The sequence below is a fragment of the Peromyscus maniculatus genome, chromosome 20, assembly GCF_049852395.1.
Source record: "Peromyscus maniculatus bairdii isolate BWxNUB_F1_BW_parent chromosome 20, HU_Pman_BW_mat_3.1, whole genome shotgun sequence".
Taxonomy (NCBI): domain Eukaryota; kingdom Metazoa; phylum Chordata; class Mammalia; order Rodentia; family Cricetidae; genus Peromyscus; species Peromyscus maniculatus.
The window spans coordinates 64,442,844-64,462,786 of record NC_134871.1 but is presented as its reverse complement, the minus strand read 5'-3'; the positions used below and the strand labels follow the sequence as shown (position 1 = coordinate 64,462,786).

Sequence of the window (19,943 nt, the reverse complement as noted above, 5' to 3'; positions counted from 1 at the left end):
CTGTGGAGGGTCTGAGGAGGTGGCTTAGATGGGGAAGTGTTGGCTGCAAAAAACAAAATGGCCTGGCTTCAATGCTCAGCCCCTACATAAAAGCAGAGCATGGAGATGCATGTCTGTAATTCTAGTTCTGGGGAGGCAAGAACAGAAGGAGCCCTAGGACTTGCTGGCCAGCCTAGCTGAATGGTTGAGCTGTGGGTTCAGTGAACACTGCTGTCTGGAAGAATACAATTGGAAGGGGAACATGATAGGGAGAAGACTTTGGGGGCAGACTGGAGGTTGGATTGGATCAAAACATATGCAAGAACAAAACTTTCTGATAATAGAAACTCTGCCTTGGTGAGGAGGGGAGGGGCTTGGACCTGCCTCAGCTGAGTGTGCCAGGCTCTGCTGACTCCGCATGGGAGACCTTGATTGTGAAAATGTGGGGATGGGGGGTGGATTGGGGAAGAAGGATGGGGGGTGGGAAGAGGGAGGAGGGGGCATCTGTGGTTGGTATGTAAAGTGAATAGAAAATTTCTCAATAAAAAAGAAAAAAAGGAGTGAAGAGCTACTGAAGAAGATATCCAAAATTAACTCTATCCTTCACAAGCACACATGCACACATACACACACACACACACACACACACACACACACACACACACACACACAAACCTCTCACAAGAACATGCTCCCCTGACTCATGCACACACATACAAAACCAAACGCAAATAAAACAAAGAAAGGGTAACTAATGACAACAGAGATATTAGATCTCTGTATCCAGGGGAACCCTGAAACCCTTGGCACCTGGCAGTGTGTAATCCAAAGTGGATTTACTTGGATCAATACAATGTGTGTGTGTGTGTGTGTGTGTGTGTGTGTGTGTGTAATTGTTTTAAGAGGGGCAGTACACCAACACCTTTGATATTAGAGTCTGTCTCCTTTCAAATGATCACACTTCAAACCACTGTAGAGAATTAGATAAGGTAGAAAGATTCCCGTAATCTCAAACTCTTAGGCAGCACAATTAGCTGAAGAAAAATGAAAGATGATTACTTGAAAAGAGGCACATCAATTCTCTTAGACACGGTCATTTGTAATGACTAATGGCCTCAGACAACTGCACCCACTCTCCAGAGTTGTTGGGATTAAATCAGCAAATGCAGAGAGTACCAAGTCCATGATGCAGCACGTGAGCAGAGCATCCTTGATAAGTATTTGCTACATTGTTATATAATATTCAGACAAGCTACAGAAGGAGCTTACATAAAAAAGAACCATAAAAACAGGCCATGCTTGACCTGTGGAGTCAGAGTGTGAACAAGCAGCTACAGACTCATATTCTCACATATTAAAAAAAAAAAACTGCTTGCTTACTTGCTGAGAATTGAGTTCAAATGCCACATATCACTAGCAATATGTAGCAACAGTGCTACCTTGCAAAGGATTATGTGGAGTATTTATTTTCTCCCAGTATATCATTACCATTATTTTTGTAGCACTCATATTTTTAAAAAGTAATATCTAAGAATAAACAAATATTCCTTATTTCATTTCTAATGGCAGATGTACAGGCTAGTATTTTCTAGCACAGGAAGCCATCAATTATAATGAGTCTGAGCATTAGTGTTGTGGGATAATCATTTTGTACACTGTGAAGATGGTCTTGCTGTTTGCCATGAATAAGTGTTGCTACCATTGGTTAATAAAGAAGCTGATCTGGCCTATGGCAAGACAGGTTATAGCCAGGTGGGAAATCCAAGCAAAGAGATGGGGAGAAGAAAGGTGGAGTCAAGGGAGAGCAAGATGTAATGAAACACAGGTAAAGCCACGAGACACATGGTGATACACAGATTAATAGAAATGGGTTAATTTAAGATAAAAGAGCTAGTTAGCAATAAGCCTGAGCCATAGACCAAACAGTTTGTAATTAATATAAGACTCTGTGTGTTTATTTGGGACTGAGCAGCTGCAGGACACAGGAAAACTTCCAGCTACACATAATTACCATTATTTTTGTAGCACTCATATTTTTAAAAAGCAAAATGGAACTAACATCTAAGTATAAACAGATATTCCTTATTTCATTTCTAATGACAAATATACAGGCTAGAATTTTCCACACAGGATGCCATCAATTCCAATGCGTCTGAGTGTCAGTGTTGTGGGATAATCGTTTTGTACACTGTGAAGATGTGCTTCTGCCAAGGCACCTTCTGATTGGTTCAATAAAGAGCTGAACAGTCAATAGCTAGGCAGGAGAGGATAGGCGGGACTTCCAGGGAGAGAGGAACTCAGGGAAGCAGAGAAGCGATTTTGCCAGCAAGATGAGGGGGGAGTCAGATGTACAGTATGGAGGAGAGGTCACGAGCCATGTGGCAGAATGCAGATTAATATAAACAGATTCATTTAAGTTATAAGAGCTAGTTGAGAACAAGCCTAAGCTAAAGTCAAGCTTTCCTATTTAATAAGTTTCTGTGCTGCATTATTTGGGAGCTAGTGGTCCAAAGAAAGTCTGACTACACATTAGTGTATGTAACTTTACACATAGGAGAGAAAACCAGTATGCTGAGGGAATAACCCATAGCCAAAATAAAAAGTGAAATGGCTTGCTCTTTAATTGATTGGATGGTGCTGAGGCAGGAGAGGAAATCGTGGAGAAAAGAATCCTAGGAGCCAGTTTGTGCAGAGGCTCCTTCCAGGTGGACTTCACATCCTTAAACAGAAGTCATAGCTTGTGAAAGGCCTATGTGATTTGTGCATACTGGAGACCATTTTATACATCCCATTTCCCTGATGAAAATGACGGCTTAGTTTTGCTGAGTCAAAAAAAAAAAAAAAACTGCGTACTTTAGGTCAAGCTGCCCATCACTTTTCTTTCTTATAAATGAGCTCATGAACAATAAACAAATGAAATAAATCTGTAAGATACGATAATGATTTTAGTGGGGCACCAGAGTCTTCCTAAATAGAATTCTGTACAGTTAATGAAAATTATACCCAACCCAAGTGCTTTAGTAAATGGGGTAGCATAGAAATAAATAAATGAATGAGGCAATTTCCTACCAGAATAAAATGATCCTCACGTTGCCTTTCTTCCAGAAGGCTCTTGCTGATTTCCCCCAGTCAGGGTAGGGCTTGTCTTGAAGCATCATGTCCGTGACCTGAAGAGGAGAAGAACTGGCTTAGCACTTGAGGAAATCTCAAATTCAGATTTCAATACAAGCCTAAAATTTACATCTACTGAGGATGGATTATGCACATATTTCACATCAGAATACAGGAGAAGATACAAATGAGGGGTATGGGCTTCATTCAATTCAAAAACCTAAGAGTGCATTTAACGTTACATACTGGGTGAGCACGTTTAAAGTTATTTAGCATGTGAAGGGCTGAGCCTGGCTTATAAATGTTAATTAAGATTATATAGGATTTTTTTCAATTGAACTATGTTTCATTAAGACTATTAGCATATACTATCTGTCGGAAACAACGGGTCTCGTCACTGCACTTTATACAGGTACACAGTGTGCTTCAGTCATATGAACTCCCTCCCCTCTTACCTGAATACCACCTTTTATAGGATGCCTTTGATTAGTAATGGCTCTTTAGTGTTTCCAAATCATAAGCTTAAAGACAGAAACTCCAAATCCCAAATCCAAATGACTTTACCTCAATCCTAATTCAAAGCAGTTATATATATATATATATATATATATATATATATATATTATATATATATATATATATATATATATTTCCTCTTCTTTTTCCATTCCACTGTCTTGTCACTTTTCTGACTCACCTCACCCTGAGCCCTGAAGTGGTAAGTAGATAACGCATGCGAAAACTTTCTGCCTTCCCTGCCAAGAATCTGGTGCAGCATCTCCCCCATTTTACAATGCATGCATTCTGATCACCCAGCACGCTCACAACTCCACATCCTCCAAAAGCGTCCTCTCTATGTGACGCACGCACAGACTCTGTCCATCTGCTCAGGTCCAGGGACAGCTGTGCTCCCCCATACAGCCTCCAGTGTGGGCTCCAATGCAGACAACTCACACTCCCTGACTCACCTCATGCCACGCCACATTCCATTTCCCATTTTCCACGCTTCTCTTTTCTTTCTATCGGCCTTTCCTATCCCTGGCAGTGAATGTTTATCTTTGCATCCTTTCTAATGTCTAAGGATGACCAGATAGCAGTCCAAAACATTTATACAAAAAAAAATAAATGACAAAATGAATTAGTAAATATATGTTTATTTTTAAAGGCTCATTAACTAAGTAAATTGCTCATTAGCCATATTACATAACAAAGCTTTCTGCATATGTTCAGTGCATCATTAATAACCTGCTATAGGAACATTTAAAAAGCTTATAGGTGTGGCAAATGATTTTCCTAAAAAAAGGAAAATATGGTTTTGTAGGCAAACATACATAGGCATACATAACGTCTTTTTCCAGAAAATTTATACTCCATCAAACAGATATCATTCTATTAGTTTTTTTGTTGTTGTTGTTTTGTTTTTTTGTTTTTTTTTTGTTTTTGTTTTTTTTTTTTTTTGGTTTTTCGAGACAGGGTTTCTCTGTGTAGCTTTGCGCCTTTCCTGGAACTCACTTGGTAGCCCAGGCTGGCCTCGAACTCACAAAGATCCGCCTGGCTCTGCCTCCCGAGTGCTGGGATTAAAGGCGTGCGCCACCACCGCCCGGCTTCTATTAGTTTTAATTTTAATTGATAATGCTTAAATCCAAACACACAATGTCTTAGTCAGGATTACTCCTGCTGTGATGCAATGTCAGGACCAAAGCAACTTGGGGAGGGAGGGGTTTATTCAGCTGACTCTTCCATATCACTGTTCATCATCAAAGGGAGTCAGGACAGGAACTCACACAGGGCAGGAATCTGGAGGTAGGAGCTGATGCAGAAGCCATGGAGGGGTGCTGCTTACTGGCTTGCTCATCATGACTCGCTCAGCCTACTTTATTATAGGACCACCAGCCCAGGCATGGCTCCACCCACAATAAGCTGGGCCCTCCCCCATCAATCACTAATTAAGAAAATACCCTACAGGGTGGCCACAGCCCCATCTTATGGAGGCATTTTTTAAATTAAGGTTCCCTCCTCTCAGACAACTTTAGCTTGCATCAAGTGGACATAAAACTAGCCAGCACACACAATGTAGATGTAAAATTAAGAAACCTGATATAGAAGAAAGTATAATGCATGGTGTAAAGAAGAATTTTGATTATCCATTCAGGAATACTCCTGGGCTATCAGCTTTGGTCAGACGAGCTTGTTCGTGCAGTGGTCAGTGGTAACTTCACAGACTCATAACCAAAAAGAGGATAATAAGCGGCGGCTAAATGTACAGCTACAAATGGGACACCTAGATCGCCCCCTCCAAGAGTCGAGGATCATGACGAAGGGCAGTGGAAAGAACTGAAGAACTGTAGGAGAGTCTCAGTTCCTCAAACCCCCCTGCTGTGGACACACATGGGAGCAACTAATAGTGACAATTCAAAAAGGGCAGATATGTATTTTATTTACTTTTATTTGTGTGTGTGCATGTGTGCAAGTGTGTGTGTGTGCAGCTGTGTGTGTGCATGTGCACAGTATGTGTGTGTGTGCAGGTGTGTGTGTGTGTAGGTGTGTACAGGTATGCAGGGTATGTGTGTGTGTGTGTGCGCGCGCGCGCGCGCAGCTGTATGTGTGCATGCGTGCAGTGTGTGCGTGCAGGTGTGTGTGTGTATATGCAGGTGTGTGCAGGTATGTAGGTGTGTGTGTGTGTGTGTGTGTGTGTGTGTGTGTGTGTGTGTGCAGGTGTGCAGGTGTCTGTCACAGAGGACAGGAGGATATCAGCTTAACTAAAGCCAGAGTTACAGGCTGTTGTGAACCACAGGTGCTGAGAACTTCTGGAAGTGCAGCTAGTGCTCTTAACCACCAAGCCATCTCTCCAGCTCTTGTTGCTTTTAAAAGGGAGCTAGTACCATCATTATTTTATCATCTGTTTGGTTTTGTTCTGATCCTTCCCAATTACCAATTTTTTTCCTCACTAACAGTGATGACCAAAGATTATATTTCCTTCAAAAAAAGATGAGAGGTATTTATTGATATGATCACAGGGAAAAGATATATAAAAGGCATAAATCAGGTGAGATGTATTGTCACAAAATGTGGACAAAATAAAGGAATTTAAATCCCATCTATTCAGCCACACAGTCTCAGATGAGAACCTCCTTAAGAAAGAGATGCGCCGGGTGGTGGTGGTGGTGGCGGCGGCGGCGGCGGCGGCGGCGGCGGCGGCGGCGGCAGCAGCAGCGCACGCCTTTAATCCCAGCACTTGGGAGGCAGAACCAGGCAGATCTCTGTGAGTTCGAGGCCAGCCTGGGCTACCAAGTGAGTCTCAGGAAAGGCGCAAAGCTACACAGAGAAACCCTGTCTCGAAAAACCAAAAAAAAAAAAAAAAAGAAAAGAAAGAGATGCAGTGACAATTTCAGCTATTTCCCTTCCTAATCCTTCTGGAGAACAAGTCTCGTGTTGAGCATTTTAACAGAACATCAAGGTTTGATTTCATGTTTGACCAGATTAAAAAAAAAATAACATTTCATTTCTTCTTTTCTGCAATGTGTCGGCTCTTCTTGGAGGAGTGTACATGATAATAAATATTTTCATGTAAAAACGATTACTGGGTGTGTTTTATTCAATTTTCATTTTTTGCTCCAGGGTAATTTCTGAGACATACTTATCATATTTCCTAGAGAGCAGTCATCTGCAGCTAGATGACCAATTATTATGCAGCTTGTTTTATAGAAACCACATCCAGAGATAAAGCGTTTTCGCAGTAAAATGATAAGATGGGAGCTAAGAAACAATCTCTTAGATGCCAGACAGCTGGTCTTTTTCACCCCAGTTCCTATTCTTTATTTTAAGACATATCATCTGATCGATGAGAGGTCACTTACAGCTAAATTGGCAGTTGCTGGGACAATCATTAAAGGGATGCATTCAATAAGGAAAAATCCAATTACCTTCTACATTAGAGAAATCAAATTTATTTCTGGTGTTGGTCAAGGGCAGTCTTTATTGGAAAAAATGCAGGAAATGGAGAGTGGAGGGGATGTGGAGGGGAGCTGGAAGAGTGGAGGGGGTGGGGAGGGGCGCTGGGAGAGTGGAGGGGGGCTCTGTGGTGTAAACACAACACATTACTGTGTGTGGTGTAAACATGATGCCTGACTGTATGTGGTATAAATGCAGTACGTGACTGCTGATGCTTCTTTCACAGTTAGGCAGTAGAATGTGAGATTGCAGGTCTGGTTTTCTAAGCTGGGAAAAATGTATTTAGCTCGTCTACGTCTCATAACTCATCCTCCTCTTCACTTACCTATCAACAATGTCTCAGCAGAGAACATAGAGCCTCATCATTTGGTTCTACCAGAATTTTGTCAGGTGGTCTCCCTCAGGAGAACACAGGCTACTTTAGGACACACATATTGTATAGTCTGGGTGGAAAAGAAAAAAAAAACATTTCGAGACTTAAAAGTCAGCAAACAATTGTAGAGGCAATCTGTCTTATATGGATGAAAGTGGCATCTTTGATAAGGAGCCATAGCAACCACAGCACGGAAACAGCGATGATACCATGCATGTATCACACTTGCTGCGGAACTCAGTGGGGTATAAGTCATCTGGTGTATTTTTCTAACTAATTGTCATGGCAACTTCATACTTTCCACTTTAATCCCACAGAGAGAAAAGTCAATGAGATGAAACAATACAGCTGGGTCACGCCCAATGTGTTGTTTACACACACTAGTTGCCAGCCTGGCTTCTACTCTGACCCAGTCCATGCTGTACTAGCTTGGGGTCAAGGCAAAACCCTTCCTCCCTTTGAGATCCATTCCTCATTGACTGTCTATGAGCATACAAGATATCAGTGGAAATCACACCTGCCCTCCCTCCGCATCTCCGTGACCATCACATATATTATATTATTTGTCTTACTTTCTCACTCTTTGAACATTTAATGTCTCTATTCTATTTGTCATCATTAAATTACATCATCTTCCCTTAGCTATAGGTGTAAAATAAAAACTATTATCCTGTCTCACACATCATTTCTATATTGCTATGGTTTGGGAATTTTCTATATTCTGCAATCCGTTCACATTGGCCCACAAGTGAACTAACCCAAGGAGACTTTCCAGTCCTTCATCCCGAGTCTGTCTACCGCTTGAAGAGGCTGAACTACTTAGAGAACTAAGTACTTCCATTCGAGAAACTTCACAAAGTCTTAGTCAAAACACTTTCCCACGACCAGCCTGTTTATCTTCCTTCTCTCCACTTTTTGCTATTATTGTTTTCATCTATATTAGTATATCTTTGAGACAGGGTCTCACTATGCAGCTCCTAGTCTGGCCTCAAATATGCCTTGTAGCCCAGATTGACCCCAAATGCATGATCCCTCCTGCCTCATCCTTCCAGGTATGTCTATTTTCATTTGGTCCGAAAGGAAAACTGGCCCACAAAATTGTCTTTAGGAATGGGAGGCATCAACGGCTTCACTGCTGTGGCATTGCTGAGGGACACCAGACAAGAAAAAGAAAAAAAGGAGGAAACTGCTATTACTGTTCTCATCTTTCCTGGCAGATCATCTGGGTTGCTTGTTTGCTCAAATGTTTTCTTTTGTATTTGGAGTGTAAAGATGTTTCTCAAGGTGTATTAACAGCTGCTGTGCTGTTACGTCTTTGGGGACGGTATCTGTAACGTCTACTTTCCTTCTGTGTTATTTGCTCCTATCCCTTAGGGAACCAGCTACCGTGCATGCTGGCTTTCTCCGTCTTTGGTGTCTTTTCTCTTCAGTTTTCAGTATTGCTCATTCCACCATGAGCCATGTTGTGCATTTGGCAGGGTGTGAGTAAGAATTATAGAAATCGCCGGGCGGTGGTGGCGCACGCCTTTAATCCCAGCACTCGGGAGGCAGAGCCAGGCGGATCTCTGTGAGTTCGAGGCCAGCCTGGACTACCAAGTGAGTCCCAGGAAAGGCGCAAAGCTACACAGAGAAACCCTGTCTCGAAAAACCAAAAAAAAAAAAAAAAAAAAAAAAAAAAAAAAAAAAAAGAATTATAGAAATCAATTTTTGTCCTTTTATACCTTATTTTTGCTCTATTCCCAGCTTTCTCTATTTTAACCCCCACATATGTGTGTGTTGGTGATGGGGGTGTGAGTGTGAGTGGGTGTGGGTATGGGTGGGTGTGAGTGCGAGGGGTGTGGGGTGTAATGAGGGGAAGTCCCATTAGAGGGCAATTCTGTTACAATGATTCTGTTTTGCACATTTCTGTTTGTTCTGGGCACTGAGTTCAGGTCATCAGGTTTGGGTGGAAAGCTCTACCCACTAAGCTATCTTGTCAGCCCCAGTGTTTTCTCTTTAATGTTTCTTTTTTGAGTTTACCATCTCACCTATCTCTGAACTCTTGGACAACTATTTACATATATATGCAATATATATTGCATTTTTTTGGATACTGTAAGTAACTGTGCAATTTAGGATTAATATCCCTTTCATTGTAAATCATCTTTGTTTTAATTTCTCAGTTGACAAGGACTCTACTTCTCTGTAACCTTGACTATACATTACCCTGTCTTCCACTAGTCATGTGCTTAATGATAACTGTAATACACTTCTGTATGCCTTATTTAGGTATTGTTAGGTGCCAGCTCTGGGAAGGAGAGCATGGGTTATAGCAAACTGTGATCTCTGACACTGTAAACAGTCTGTGTATCCCTGTGTTGGTGACATCCCTTTGTTAGCATCTCCACATCCACTATAGCACAGTGTTGCATTTTTATGGGCCTGACTTAGGTCATGTTATATGAAAAAGTCAAACTTGAATTTCTTAGACTCTAGGGAAATTCTGCACCCTGCAGAACAACACAAGTTTTTTGTTTGTTTGGTTGGTTGGTTGGTTTGGATTTTGCTGCCCTCCCTAACTTCATCTCACTCACAAAGACACACACAGTGTGATCAGCCTTACTCAGCAGCAGCTCCAGCTGACACAAAGAAAGACCCAAGGTCTAAGCAGAAAGGATTGTGGGTAGTCACTGAGAAACATCAGCTGAGTACACAATTAAGTAAATGGAAACCATGGATGGAAGTCTCCCACATGTACACTGATGCCATGGATAAATTACTACAAGAAATATATCTGAAAAAATCCCTGGCAAATATCTACTGGTGAACATTAAACCTGGAATGCATTCTCCAGCTTTTCAGAAACACAGCCAGGATTTCACAAGGCATGAATATTAATGTGCTTGCTTATTATCTCCAATGATAGCCTATGCCGCCTTTGTTATATATTGCACCTTATTGCTGAATCCCCATTGATTTACAATGAGTCCCGGACTGTTTTATTATTAAGTAAAGAAACTGGGCACATCTCAGAATATTGAATCATTTGGAGAAAGACACCTGAATTACTGGGAACCAGAAATAAACGCAGTCAAAAAAAATCCCTTGCTGTGCAAGTTCTGCAGAGTTTCACAAATAAATATGATATGGCCAAGTATAATTTGCTTCCTACCACAGTGAGTTATAATTTGTAATAAATAGGGCAAAGGAGAATGATTACTAGTTACGGAGCAAGAAGCTGCACACAAAAATACTGACTCCATCCTTGGGCCTGTTGTTCCTCATGGCTGGCTATACCGTAAAACAACAATAGCCCAACATTACATGGTTGGGTATTTATTCTTTTCATTGTTGGCCAAAAGAATGGGTTTGGTTTCTGCATGCATACCTTCTCTGTTTTGTTAACACAGATAACAGATTATTAGATATTGGTAGAAAGTATGCATTCCATAACATGATGGTTTTGTAACTGTATACATAGGTGGAGAAATTACAGGAAGAAAAATGACTATTTCGGATATGCTACTGTAACAACCAATATCCACAAAGCCCTTGGCCACAGAAGAGCAAAACATCTCAAAGTGATAATTAACCTCATGTTAAAGGCCTAAGCACTCTATTGTTTTTTAATTGTGATGCCCAAAGCACGCTAGTCAAAGGACAGAGCCTAAGAAGTTGTCAGAGTCTGGGGCTCAGAATCCTGCCACTCTCTTTTAGTCATCCCATATCAGGACAGTAGAGTCAGACATTAGGAATTAGATATGAAGGAAGGTGACAGCGAAGTATTGTGGCTAAAAGTTAAAATGAGGACTGATCCATGACTGCACAGCTGATGTGTAGTGATGACATTATGGACAGTGTTTGAGCAACCTCACCAAAAGCCTAGAAAGCAGAAAAGTGGCTATAAATAATAATTACCAGAAAGTGGCTATAAATAGAAATCCAGTTCATAAGCATTTTTGTGTCTAAAAATGAAGCCAAATCCTTTGCTCTCAAATAAGAAGGAAATACTAGTTTTGGGGAAAATCTATACAGAAACTAGTGAGAGTGATTTAGGAAGTTACGTCATTTTCTGTGATTTTGCTAACACATCAGGTGTAAATGCAAGGAATTCACGAAGATTATTTAAAATTATATGTAAGTATACATTAGAGGCAAGAATTAAAATGGAGAGAAAGCATATTTCTATCACTTACCACAAAAACAGCATGAAACAAAAACAAGGTCCTTAATGTCCTTTCCCCACACTCTCCTCTGTGCCCGAACCTAAGACATCACCATTCTGAATAGTGAGTTTATCACTCTCACTTCCGTTTCGTTCACTGTGGTTTCGCTCTAAGCAGCCGTCCTCGTGAGCGAAGTATAATAAAGTGCATTGCTCACTTACAGGAATCACATTCACATTCTAGTAAAATAATGCCCAATTGCCCTGCACCTGCTGCGCGTCTTCATTTCACTGTTTCTCCCAGATTTGGTCTCACCGAATCCAATAGTTACAACCTTGATCTTGGCTTCATATCCATCTATTGGTAAATTAAAGCTTCATTTCTATGTGGTTTGTAGCTCCTTTTCTTAGAATCTGAATCTTATAAATATTTTTGAGTTTTATTTGATTCTTTCAAAAAAATAAGTTTGGGATAGTTTTAATAGAGAAGACTCTGCAATGCCCTTGTTTTTATCATATTAATTTCTGATCACATATTCTTGCTTTCCACTATTTTTTGACTGACTTCCCCCTTGCTTCCTAATGTCTTCTTTGTCCTGATTTATCTTTCTCTTCATTTCCTTTCATCTTTCTTTTGCCATTGGCACATTCTAGGGGAACCTCCTACTGAGCTATAATCCCAGCCCTTAAGTTTTAAATGTCGAAGGCTTATTTCATTAATTTTCGGTGTTTGTTCTCTTTTATGCCACAATCACTATTGAATTTACTCTTTAGAAGTTTTGAAATTGTGATACATACAAATTTTAAAAGTTTATGCCTTCAGTGTGTGTTTAAGCATCTATAATCCAATGCTGATTTATTCCCAAAGTCTTTATTTTGCTAGGTATAAATCTATCTATATAAGTTATACTTTAATAGGATTATTATGGTGTGTTTTTTTCAGTCTTTTACTTGCATAATTTCTGTTCTTAAACTAGGCGTGATGGTACACACATGTAACCTCAGCCCTCTGAAGGCAGGGACAGGAGGATCTTAAGGTCAGTGCCAGACTGGGACACATGCTGAGACCCTGTTTGGGGGCTAGCTTTCACAGTTTCTAAAGGTGATAAACTTTCATGGTTTTACAGGCTTCTGGAGAAGAAAATTAATCAATAGTCATATGTAACTCTGATTCCTGTAAGCTGCATTAACACCCAGCATGGAAACCCATGCCAATGAGTACAATAGCGGCACACATGGTATGGCCAATTGGTCATCCTGGAGTTGGATTTAAGGCGTGCTCCACTCGAGGAAACATGTGCCTGCAACTGTAAATGTGGACACGAACTCATAGCCGGGGATCTCAAAGACTCTAAGGTGAACCTACTACTATTATTTTGCCAAGTGGATATAACATCAAACTGACTTCTAAATATTCTCCCAGTAGGAAATACATGCCTAATATTGTAAGTAAGGCTAAGAACCCATTTGGGAGTTCACAGGCCCCACGGGGGAACTTATTAATATCACACAATGGCAGAAAGCTTATAATGTATAGATGCAAATGTGTTCATTGATCTGATAATCTGTGTCCTTTAAAAGTTAGATTGATTTTGCCTACTAAAATACTTCTTTGTTTTTCTTTCTATAGCTGATGGCACTGACTTTTCTTTTTGTCTTCTATTTTGCCTCCTTTCAGGCAGTTTTCCTTTGCATTTCTCCTCTATTACTTTAGAGACATTGTTCCTTCTAGTCACTAGAAGTTGACAGAAAATTTACACTGGCTACATAAATTAGCTAATCTAATAAAATCGCACCATCACTCTGTTCCATAAAATCCATAAGATATAATTATAAGCTTTAATCACTCGGCTTGTTCTCTTAATTCTTCCAGAATTTTGTTCCAGTAGATGTTATTAAAAACCAGTTGTGAGCTGCCATGGGTGCTGGTACAAAATCTGGAAGAGGAGCCAGTGCACTAAACAGTGAGCCCTCATGCCACTTCCTGTTTGTATGTTCTTCGTTTAACATTCAAGGACCATATATGTCTATAAATTTATCCTCTTATTTCAGATATCCCATGTTCTTGCAATGTATATCTTCTAAGTATGTCCCAATAGTCTTCCGAGTCTCATTTGGAACTAACATAATGCTTTCCTTTTGGCTTCTAATTTTATTAATTTGGATCTTCTCTCTTTTTTCATTTAGTCCTGCTGCTTGTCATTCTATTTGTTTTCAAAGAACTGGAACCCTATTGCAGCAATTCTCTGTATTGTTCCTTTCATTCTCATTTCATTGATTTCTGCCCTGATCTTTATTATTCTATTTCATCTACTGATTTGAAATACTGGTTTATTCTTGTTTTCCTAGGACCTTGAGAAATGTCACAATTTATTTAAATCTCTTGCATATTTTAGCAGTCCATCGCCTTAACCACTCGGCCACCTCATCCCCTACAGATCTCTTGAATATTTTAATGTGGGTACTTAATAGTTATGAACACCTACCCCGCCTTGGAACTGGCTTCTTTGATTTCCACAGGTTCTGCTATGAACTTGTTGAAGTTCCCTCCTAATGTGTTTGATGACCTGCCCATCATCCCATAGAGTGTCTGTTGTTCTGTCTCCATGAGTTTGCATATCTTTTATATTTCAAAATGGTTTCTAATTTTGGGCCATGGTGATCACAAAGAATAAAAACAATAATATTCTTATATTGCTAAGACTCAGACTCACTTTGTGTACTGAAACGTGTATTTTAGAGAATGTTCCATTGGGCTGCCAAGAAAATTTGTATTATATAGTTTGGGGGTATAATAATCTATAAATGCCTGGTAAACCCAATTCATAATATCGTATAATTTACTTTGGTGTGTGGGGTTGGGATTTGAATGACCCTTCTATTGATTGGTAGGGATGAGCCATTGAAAGTCGCCAACTACTACTGTGTTATGCTGAAGTAAATCTGTCCCTTTGTGTCCAGAAATGTTTTTCCCTCAGGATAGGAACAAAGCCCAGAACCTTGCCCCTAATAGGCAAGTATTGTACTACTCAGTTGTATCTCTGTCTCCAGTTCATAGGGACACTGGTGCTTCACAAAAATGGGAAGAAAAGGAATTCTAAGGAGCTAATATGACTCCGATACCCAAACCTGAAAAACTACAACAGCAAAAAAAGAAAGCCATAGCCCAACATCTCTGATAAACTTGGGTGCAAAAATTATCAATAAAATGCTGACATGTCCAATTCACAATAACCAAGTTGGCTTCATTCCAGAAATGCAGAGATGGGTCAACAATGCAAATCAGTAAATATCATATATCACATATATAGACTCTACCAAAAAAAAAAAAAGGATTGAATCAGTAAAGCCAGAAAAGGCCTTTGGCAAAGTCTAACACTCCTTTTGATAAAAATTCTGAACAAACTAAGAAGGAGTAAACCTCAGCAAAAAAAAGGCTGTATATAACAACCCTATAGCCAACATTATACCAAACAAGAAGAAAAAAATAGAACAGTTCCACAAAGTCAAGAATGACACAACAATTCTGCCACTCTTACTCAAAAAAAGTAACTTCTGAGTTAGAACAATAAGTCAAGAAAAGAAACAAAAAGGATACAAAGTCTTTGAATATGCTTCAGCAGGTAGAGTGCCTATCTAACATGCACCAAGTTCTGTGTTCATTTCCCAGGATACCATAAAATAGACACAACATCCCATGCATGACTGTAATCCCCACACTTGGGAGGTAGAAGTGGAAGAGTCAGAAGTTTCAGTTCATCCTTGGCTACATGGTGAATTTTATACAAGCCTGGGCTACATGATACTCTGTGTCAACAAACAAACAAAGGAAAAACAAAGACAAAGAATGGAAGGAGGCAAGTACCAGTAGGAAAGGAAAGACACAAGACATCCAAATAAATCCTTATAAAAGGAAAAGTGATAGAAGCATCACATGGTTGGACTTCTCATTATACTCAGAGCCACAGCAACTAAGATAGCATAGTCCTGGCATGAAAACAGACACATAGATGAATATTAATAAACTAAAGCAACCAAAATAAACCATGACCCTACAGCCACCTAATTTTTGACAAAGATGCCAGAGCTGTGCATGCCAGCACCTTCAATAAATATTGTGTGGAAACTGATATAAATACAAAAGCAAAAACATTAAAAAAACTGGTATAAAACACAAAAAACTGAATATAAAATGCATAAAATAATGAAATCAGATTCTTATCTCTCACCCTAAACACAATTCAAAGTGGACTTGAATGTAAGACGTGAAACGCTAAAACCATTTTAGGAAAATGAGAAGAAAAGCCTTCAAGATATGAACACAGACAAGGACTCTCTGAAAGGGACTCCAGCCTCTCAGGAAATTAAACCAAGTATTGACAAATTGAACTCTATGAAATTAAGAACTACTGCATAGAAAAGAAAATGATTCAACAACCAACAGAATGGAAAAGTATCTTTGTAGCATCTGACGAAAGATTAATAACCAGAATATATAGTTTTTAAAAAGCCTCAAGAGACTAAACACAAACAAACCAAACAACCCAGTACATGGGTTATGAAATGAACACACATTTCTCACCAAATGCAGAACAATTGGACAACAGTCTTTTGAAAATGTTCAACATCCTTATTTATCAGGGAGGTCCAAATTAAAAGAACTTTTCAATTCCATCTCCCCAGTCTAAATAATTTTTATTAAGATATCAAATAACAAATATTGGACAGGTTGTGGGAGAAAGGAAGCTCTTACACACAAAGCTAATAGATATGGAAATTAGTTGTTACTACATTAATCAGTATGGAGGCTCCTCAAAAAACTAAAACTAGGAATACCATGTGGCCCGCTCATATCACTCTTGGGTGTATACACAAAGGATTTTAGCTCAATATGTTGCATAGATACAAGCACCTCTATCATTATTGCAACATTAGATGTTCATCAACAGATGACTGGATAAGAAAAATGTGGTATAATCACATAATGAAGTTTATTCAGCCATAAGACCACCAATAACTTTAAGGCCCACTCCAAAGAGATGCAGTTCATATCTGGCACTGCTTGAGTGACCAAGAACCAGAGACTAGATAGTCCAGGTGCCTACAGAAAAACCATATATTACTGGTTTTTAAAAATAGTGATAAAATGACTCCTAATGATATTCTGCTGTACAAGATCAGTGCCTTGTTCAGCCATCATCAGAGAAGCTTTCTCCTGCAACAGATGGGAACAGATACAGAGACCCACAGCCAGATATTACAGAGAGAGAGAGAGAGAGAGAGAGAGAGAGAGAGAGAGAGAGAGAGAGAGAGAGAGAGAGAGAGAGAGAAACAGACAGACAGACAGACAGACACAGAGACAGACAGAGTTTGGAACACTCAGCCCTAAATGGGATGTCTCCATCAAATTCCTCCCCTCAGAGTTCAGGGAACCCCATGGAAGAGGAGGTAGAGAGAGTGTAAGAGCCAAAGGGAATGGAGGATCCCAAGAAAACAAGGCCCTCTAAATCAACATGGGCAAAGCTCCTATGAACTCACAGAAACTAAGGCGGCATGCACAGGACCTGTACGGGTCTGTACCAGGTCCTCTTCATATATATGAAGTATGACTTCCAGTTAGTGTTTTTATGAGGTTCCTTCAGTGTGAACAAGTGGGACTCTGACTCTTGTGACTTCTCTGGGCTCTTTTCCTTCTACTTGTTTATCTTGCCCAACTTTGATGGGATAGTTTTTTTTTTATCTTACATTTTATTTTGTTATATTTTAATATTGTCTCTTAGAAACCTGCCCTTTTCTCTTGAGAGACAGAAAAGATTAGATCTGAATGGGAGGGGAAGTTGGGGAGGAACTTAGAGGAATGGGGAGAACCATAATCAGGGTACATTCTGTACGAAAAGAATCTATTTTCAATAAAAAGAAAAAATAGAATGAAACTAAGTTCTTCATAGGAGATACAACTGGCAATCATTGTAAGTAAAATATGTCAGGCTCCAGCAAATACCTCATTTCTCTTATCTTGCAAATCCTAGATTTTATGTGGACACATGAACTCATTTATATATATATATATATATATATATATATATATATATATATATATATATATATGTCATGAAAGTAGAAATGATACTGTCTATGGAAACAAATGGGAATAACAGGTTGGAGCCAAGAGCAGAAAAGAGGTGTTTGGTGTAAACATGGTCAAAATACAAGATATACTCATATAAAAATGTCTCTATGAAACACCATGAATGTCCATGAGTAAGAAAATATATAGAAATGCTATTGCAGATATATTTTGTTTTAAGAGGCAACTGACGCTGCTTTTTTTCAATGGGTTATCTAAACTTACCACACTCCCAGGATCCGCTCAGATTTCCCACACTCTTTTTCTCACCCTTGTTTTATAATTATAGGGAGTGGGGTGTTTTAACAAAGAATTCTGGTTCTCATCATTAATCAGAAAGACATGATTAATGTCTAGAAGAAACCAGCAAGAATAAAGATATTCAATAATATCTTTATTTTCAAAAGTTCACAGCCAAATGGCCCCATGGAGTTTCTTCTGCTTTAAATCTGGGGATATCTGAGATGTGCTTCCCACCCCTACACATATCGGATCCCTAATTTATTTCTCCAATGTGGGGAAAAAGCTAGTCAGACTTTGTCTTCCAACCTGTTACTGACCTCCAATTCACGTGTATTTTTACCTTGTCTAGGCATTACCATGTTCACATTTCATAGAAGACAATCACATGGCACAGAGGGACTTGAAAGCTGGTGAAGGTCACAGTGGGGCACAACTGGGGCAGAGGTTAAATGGAGACACGCTGGACTCCAAAGCACAGCACTCACCTGACCCAGCGTGTATCTAGTCCTTAACATTACCAGTTTGTGATGTAATAGTTTACTTTCAAATTAAAGATCTGCTTTCTAATTTCAGACACTTGCTAAAAATATTTTATTACATCTATTCCCTCACTAATATTTTATTCATATTAAATACACAATCATTTTCAAGTCACTCTTTCATGTACATTCATAGCCATTCAGGGTCACACAAGCTTTACATTTTTTATACCGTAAGCACAAAGGCAAGCACAGAGACGTACTGAGATTTGTCAGAGTATAGTTCAGCTTCTTTGCAGTCAAACTAGGGCATTTTATTATTTCTCCTACCTTTCCTATATTTGCAATTTCAAAATGCCAATTCCCTCAGATAATAGATGGATAGATAGATAGATAGATAGATAGATAGATAGATAGATAGATAGATAGATAGACAGACAGACAGGCAAGCAGGCAAGCAGGCAGACAGACAAAAGCTATGAGCAGGTAAGGTATTGAAAGATGAAGACAAAGAAGTCCATTGCCAAGTCTCCTATAGTCCATTGCAGGCGCCCACATGATAGGTGGAGCCTAATGGTTCTGTCCTGAGGAGTCCATTGACTGACCCTTTCCGTGTTACATTTACATGAAATACATATACAGGTGACTGGCACTTTTCTTTTGTTCTCAGGGAATTGGAAAGCAAAACTTTTATTTTAGTTTTTGTTTCAGGTATAGCATGCTGTCATCGGTTATTAATTAAATTTGTTCACTGACAATTTCATACATGCATATAATATATTCTGGCTTCTTTCACCCCATGCCTTCTCTAATCTCCTTCAAGCCTAGGGGCCACTCCTTAAATGCCTCTTTCCCATGTCCTCCTCTTTTTGTACAATACAGTATGATAATAAACTACATGCTGATAATAACACAAGTTTAAGGTAAATACCTCTATTTCTTGGAGTATTCTTCTACTTTATAGGAACAAATGTAACATTTGCTTTGTTTCTCTTGTTTATCAAACCCATTCTCATGTGTCTTTACATATTTTCCCTCTAGCAGTAAGAATGGATTTATTCTAAAATGCTTACTACACATTAACTATACGGTTGGTACAGTACTCTTCTGGATGCTTGGGCTATATCACTGAAAATAGAAGAAAAACTTACAGTGCTTACTTCTATATAGAAATAAATCTTTAATGATAACTATGGTAAAGTAAACGGTAAGTAATAGAGCGGTAAGTGCTATGGGAAAACAAGAACACGGCAAGACAAACAGCCATACAAGGAAGCGGTCATACAGAAGTGGATTGCTGGGGCATGTTTGGGGGGGTGAGCCCAAGATTCACTCAGAAGATGATGTTTTGACAAAACAGAAAGCAGACAGGGGGTGCAGTGTAGGAAATACAGAGGGGTGAAAGCAAAGACACTCACACTAGAGTCCATTGATCTTCTCTCTGCATCACTTCTGCAGACAAAGTCAAGAACTGACTGGTTTGCCGCCTGCCCCCTGACGGTCCAGACAGGCATCATTACTGCCCATTTGCTCTAG

General features: G+C 39.4%; 1 protein-coding gene across 1 annotated transcript in view; it reads right to left on the bottom strand.

Moving 5' to 3' along the window:
• Nucleotides 1-19,943, bottom strand: part of Tmem117 (transmembrane protein 117) — a 446,256-nt gene that overhangs the window by 155,655 nt on the left and 270,658 nt on the right. The window contains exon 5 of the mRNA XM_076556662.1: nucleotides 3,049-3,146. Coding sequence (XP_076412777.1) covers nucleotides 3,049-3,146 — 98 coding nt within the window. The remainder of the gene's footprint in view (nucleotides 1-3,048; nucleotides 3,147-19,943) is intronic.